At 55.6% G+C, this 6,191-nt stretch overlaps 1 protein-coding gene across 1 annotated transcript in view; it reads left to right on the forward strand.

Moving 5' to 3' along the window:
• LOC102249709 (solute carrier family 22 member 20) overlaps positions 1-6,177 on the forward strand; it is a 9,320-nt gene extending 3,143 nt beyond the window's left edge. Inside the window, exons 3-7 of the mRNA XM_005864226.2 lie at positions 868-983; positions 2,384-2,598; positions 4,483-4,591; positions 4,771-4,974; positions 6,031-6,177. Of these exons, the coding sequence (XP_005864288.2) occupies positions 868-983; positions 2,384-2,598; positions 4,483-4,591; positions 4,771-4,974; positions 6,031-6,124 (738 nt within the window). The 3' untranslated portion in view covers positions 6,125-6,177. The remainder of the gene's footprint in view (positions 1-867; positions 984-2,383; positions 2,599-4,482; positions 4,592-4,770; positions 4,975-6,030) is intronic.
• The last annotated feature ends 14 nt before the right edge of the window (positions 6,178-6,191 follow it).

Raw genomic sequence — 6,191 nt, forward strand, 5'->3', positions numbered from 1 at the left:
TTTTATTGATTTTTTACAGAGAGGAAGGGAGAGAGATAGAGAGTTAGAAACATCGATGAGAGAGAAACATCGATCAGCTGCCTCCTGCACATCTCCTACTGGGGATGTGCCCGCAACCCAGGTACATGCCCTTGACCGGAATCGAACCTGGGGCCTTTCAGTCCGCAGGCCGACGCTCTATCCACTGAGCCAAACCAGTTTCGGCAATTTTTTTTATTTTTTAAATATATTTTTATTGAGTTCAGAGAGGAAGGGAGAAGGAGAGAGAGATAGAAACATCAATGATGAGATAGAATCATTTATCAGCTGCCTCCTGCACGCCTCACACTGGGGATCGAGCCCGAAACCCAGGCATGTGCCCTGACCGGGAATGGAACTATGACCTCCTGGTTCATAGGTCAATGCTTAACCACTGAGCCACGTTGGCTGGGCTACATGACCTCATTTAATGTCTCACTTTTGCTGATGAGGAAAATGAAGTTTGGGTGGGTCAGGTAATTTGCCTAAGAACACACCGTGGGAAGGGGCAGAACCACTCAGAACCCCTGCTCTTCAGCATTGGCCACGCCTGTCTCAGAGTCTCCACCGAGGGTGGGGCGTGAGGGCCCCGCTGGAACACAGGTGCCCGCTTCAGCCTAAGCATCAGGCAGCTCAGGAGCCGTGGGACTCGTGGGAGCCTCGGCTTCCTCCCAAATCCCCGGAGACAGCCAGCGGAGGGCCAGCAGCCCCAAGATAGAGAGAGAGTAGGACCAGCCATCCTGCCAGGGCCTTGGACCTTGGCCCTCCTCCCCATGGATGAAGGGATACCCAGCAGAGAAACATGGTCTCAGGTCCCTCCAGTCCCCTGATCGCGCTTTCCTGGCCCAGGTGGTGAGCTCCTACATCCAGAGTGAGTTCACGAGCGTCCGCACTTCCACCTCCGTCCTGGACCTCTTCCGAACCCCGGCCATCCGCAAGGTCACGTGCTGTCTCATGGTGGTCTGGTAGGTGATGGGCTCATGCCCAAGACTTTGACCCAAGTTAGAGACATAACTTTTGTCCCCACTGACTATTTTTTAAAAATATATTTTTATTGATTTCAGAGAGAAAGGGAGAGAGAGAAACATTAATGATGAGAGAGAATTATTGATAGGCCGCCTCCTGCATGATACGGGGATCGAGCCCGCAATGTGGGCATGTGCTCTGACCGGAAACGAACCATGACTTCCTGGTTTATAGGTTGACGCTCAACCACTGAGCCACGCCGGCCGGGCCACTGACTAACTCTTAAATATGCTTAATGCAATGAGCAGGTGAGCCTTGTGCATCCGATCCTGCTCCACACCCTTCCTCCGGGGTCCTTTGGCCTCCGCTGGTGCTGCGATGTGGCCATGGATGAGACATCCATGCTGACCTAGGGACCCCACATCTGTCCCTGGAGAGCCCCAGGGCAGAGCAGAATGAGACATGGTGCCCAGATGCCTCCAATAGGTGCCCACCCAGGTGAGACCTGCTGCCCAGATGTGGGGACCAGAAGGGGACAGACAGGAAAACACTAATTCCCGTGAGGTATGACAAGTGTCCCAATAACAGTTCCCTTAACTGGGGCTGCTGAGGGCTTCACACAGGGGATGGCATTTAGGTGGGTTTGAAAAGACAGTTAATAGCCGGTTGGGCTCAGTGGATAATGTCCGCTTGTTCGATTCCGGTCAAGGGCATGTACCTTGGTTGCAGGCTCCTCCCGGGCCGGGGCCGTGGTCAGGGCACATGCAGGAGGCAACCAATCCATGTGTTTCTCTCACATCAATATTTCTCTCTCTCTTCTACTCTCTCTAAAAATCAATGAAAAAATATCCTTGAGTGAGGATTTTAAAAATAATAAATAAATAAATAAATAAAATCAAAGACAGTTAACAGAGTTTGCCAGGTGAGCAGGAAGAACTTCCCGACAGGTACGTAGATAGGCATAAAGATGTGCAATGGATAACAATACGAAGGCAACCCCTACCTGTTAGCACAGACTGGACGCTAGCAAATGCCGAGGGAAGGGGCTGATTAAAAAAGAAAAATTAAATTTGCCTGACTGGGTGTCCTGGACATAAAGATAATAGGGGTTGATATTGAGGAAGCGTGGGCTGCGGGCCATGCACTACCTGAGCTCTGGAGCAGAGCAGGCGCTGTCGGTAAGGTCGCCAGCTGGGCTCAGGCCGACCAGCCTTCTGGGCCTCAGTTTCCCACTTGTGCCCCTGCCCCTGAGGTCCTCGTGAGGACGGAGAGTTGACCTGTAAACCCACCTTGGCCCTGGAGATGTTCAGGGGAAGGGTCTGTTCTCGTAGTTGAGGTTGGAGCGGCGCGCCCATGTGCTGGGACCTTCCCCAGCAGCCTGCTCTGCTGCCTCTCCCAGGTTCTCCAACTCCATGGCTTACTACGGCCTGGCCATGGACCTGCAGAAGTTTGGGCTCAGCGTCTACCTGGTCCAGGTCCTGTTTGGGGTCATAGACATCCCGGCCATGCTGGTGGCCACCACCACCATGATTTACGTGGGCCGCCGAGCCACAGTGGCCTCCTTCCTCATCCTGGCTGGGCTCATGGTGATCGCCAACATGTTTGTGCCAGAAGGTGAGCCGCGGGCTTCTGCCATTACCGCCTGGGAGCCTCTGGGGTCTGGGGTCTGGTGGGCAACAAGTACAACAAGGGAACAAGGAAGAGAGAGATCTGGGAAGAAAGTGACTGTCCATCAGCAGGGGTTTTAATGAGCACTCGGTGCCTAGGGTCAGCTCCTGGCTGTAAATGCCCTCAGGGCATTTCCCATCTTATCGGGGATGTTAGATTGATGCATCAAACCAACCAAAGGGCTGGCTGGTGTGTGTCCACCTGGAGCCTGGACAGGCAGCATTTCCAGGGCCGAGAAGTTCAAGTGTGAACCTCAGCCGCTGGCCCTTAGACAGTGGTCTGCAAACCGGCCTGGAGACCTTTGAAAACTCCCAGTGCCCAGGGGCCCCAGGCCAGTGCAGTTAGCCTCAGGAGGGGGACCCAACCCTTAGGATTCAGAAAGCTGTCCAGTGATTCCAGCGAGAAGCCAGGGTTGGGTATCCCAGTCCGAGGGCGTGTGCTGAGCCGAGGGCTCGCTGTGACAAACCTGGCAGGCTGTCTGACTTCTCTGTGCTTCAGTTCCTCCCTACAAAATGGATCGATTATTACTATGGGCATTTTGACAAATTTCTTCCAATCTTTTTTCCTATTTATTGATTTTGTATTTGATATAATCAAGATACTATTATATACATATGTAAAAAGGATTATATATGTGTGTATATGTGTGTATATATTATATATAATGTATTCCTTTTCACGTTGTATGTTGTCTAGAAACATGCTTTCCCATGTTATGCTGCAACATAAACACTTTTCCATGTTAGGACAAATGCTTCATGGCCCTAATTTTATATCGCTGTGTAATATCCCATCTAAACTGGTGATTTTCAACCCTGGCTGCCCATCAGACTCTCCTGGGGACCTTTAAAAAAATTACCAACTTGAGCCCAGCCCCAAGAGGCTTTGCAATAACAGAGATGGGTGGGGCCCAGGTGTGGGCATTTGATAAACTATCCCCTCCACTTGCAGTGTGCAGCCGGAGTGGCCACAAAGGATGTGCCACCATTTCCCTGCCCATTGCCCCGTGCTGGGCATGGGCACTGGGGCTGAGCTGTTGGTGAGCAGCAGCATGATGAGCGTGTGAATAACGGTAGCAGCGAGCATTTGATGAGCGCTAGCACCTGTACTCATGGCGTCCTGTCAACCTCAGGACACGCCAGAGAAGCAGGTGCTGCGTTTTCCTCATTCTTCAGAGGAGGACGGGGAAGCTCAGAGAGGTTACGTGACAGTGACCAGGGTCACCCATCTGGGTCAGAGCCGGGATTTGAACCTGAGCCCAACTCCAAAGCTTGTCCCGGCACCCCAGCAGGACCTGGTGACCGGTGGAAAGAAGGGGGAGCAGCAGCGAGCATTCGATGAGCACTAGCTCCTGCACTCATGGTGTCCTGTCAACCTCAGGACATGCCCGCGAAGCAGGCGCTGCGTTTTCCTCATTCTTCAGAGGAGGAGGGGGAGGCTCAGAGAGGTTACGTGACAGTGACCCGGGTCACCCATCTGGGTCAGAGCTGGGATTTGAACCTGAGCCCAACTCCAAAGCTTGTCCCGGCTCCCCAGCAGGACCTGGTGACCGGTGGAAAGAAGGAGGGGAGGAGGCAGAAGTCAGAGAAGGGCCGTGTGGGGACTCTGGGTCCCAGGTGGGGACGTGAGGTGGTGGAAACCCTGATTCACCCCCTCCAGGTTCTGGGCGCCCTGCCCGCCCCGGCTGTGCCCACCCCACGCCCTATGCCTCCCTGTCTCCTCCCCCACAGCACCCCGTCCCATGGCCCTCACCCACACCCCCACCCCCTCTGCCTCCCTGCTCCCTCTTGGGCTCTGAGCCACCCCTCCCACAGCCTGTCCGCCCTGCAGGTATGCAGACCCTGCGCACAGCCCAGGCAGCGCTGGGCAAAGGCTGCCTGGCTAGCTCCTTCATCTGCGTGTACTTGTTCACGGGAGAGCTGTACCCCACGGAGATCAGGTGGGTCTGTAGGGGGAGGCGGAAGAGCACCTGCCCCAAACTGGGAGCCCCCGGTGCTCCTGGCTGACACCTGCTAGGCTTGCCAAGGCAGGTCCCCTCTCCTTTCTGCTCGGTCCCCAGCACCCCTGCCCTCTGGGGTCTAGGCCACGGCCACGGACCTGTCCACATTCCTCACACAGGCAGATGGGGATGGGCTTCGTCTCAGTCAACGCCCGCCTCGGGGGGCTGGCTGCGCCCCTGGTCACCGCGGTCGGGGAGTTCAGTGCCATCCTGCCACCTGTGGCCTTCGGGGCCACCTCGATCCTGGCCGGGCTGACCGTCTGCTTCCTGGCTGAGACCCGCAACACACCCCTGGTGGAGACCATTGAGGTGATGGAGAGGAGGTGAGAGGCCTCTGGGCACAGCTGGGTGGGGGCGACCAAACAGGCTGTGGTCCCCAAAACAACTGAGGGCAGAGTGTCCTGTGGCTGCTGCTAAAACGTCACCGCTGAGCGAGAGCTGGGCGTCACCATGCCCAGCTCCTCCATCGGTGGAGGCTTAGCTTTCACAAGAACAGACCCAACGGCGAATGGTGCCATAGAAAGAAGAATCCGCTGTAGCCCGGCCCGTGTGGCTCAGTGGTTGAGCGTCAACCTATGAACCAAGAGGTCACAGGTTCAATTCCCAGTCAGGGCACAAGCCCAGGTTGCAGGCTTGATCCCCAGTAGGGGGCGTGCAGGAGGCAGCGATTGATATTTCTGTCATTGATGTTTCTATCTCTACCCCACTCCCTTCCTCTCCCTAAAATCTATAAAGAAAAAAGAAATATGTCTGGGCTGGTTGCCTCTCCACCTGGGGCAACGTAGGAAGGGCCTGGCATGCCCAGCGCCCAGGTCTCTGCTGTGCCCTGGTCCACGCTGAGTCCGGCCCAGCAGGGTGGCGTTGGTTGACTGTCTGGCGTTGGGTCCTCTTTGGAAAACTCTTTGACCGGCAGCTTTTCCAAGCTGATGTTTCTCTGTCAACGATGTTTCTATTTCTCTACCCCTTTCCCTTCCTCTTCCTAAAATCAATAAAGAAAAGAAAACGTCTGGGCTGGTTGCCTCTCCACCTGGGGCAACGTAGGAAGGGCCTGGCATGCCCAGCGCCCAGGTCTCTGCTGTGCCCTGGTCCACGCTGAGTCCGGCCCAGCAGGGTGGCGTTGGTTGACTGTCTGGCGTTGGGTCCTCTTTGGAAAACTCTTTGACCGGCAGCTTTTCCAAGCCTGGCTCTTACTAACCAGGCCAGCCTCTGCCACCGTGAGACCTCGTAGTGGAGCCAGGACGGGGCAGAAGGGACTGTGGAGACACGTCTCGTGCGTGACACAAACACCCTTGATCGTCACGCACACATCCCCTGCCCCTCACCACCTCCCTTCCACTTTCTTTCCGCGTCAGTATTCCATTTGCCTTCTCATTCCGCAGAGCCAAAGGCCTCTCCAGGAAGGATGCGGAGGGGAGGAGCGAAGACATTTCCCTTCAGCAGCTGGGAGCTTCTCCCCTCCTAGAGACCATCTAAGGTGCCCAGGGCCCGGCACACGCTGGCCGTACCTCAGCCGGTGTCCGGCTTCCTGGCGCTGACCGGG

The sequence above is a fragment of the Myotis brandtii genome, unplaced genomic scaffold, assembly GCF_000412655.1.
Source record: "Myotis brandtii unplaced genomic scaffold, ASM41265v1 scaffold187, whole genome shotgun sequence".
In the NCBI taxonomy this organism is placed as follows: Eukaryota; Metazoa; Chordata; class Mammalia; order Chiroptera; family Vespertilionidae; genus Myotis; species Myotis brandtii.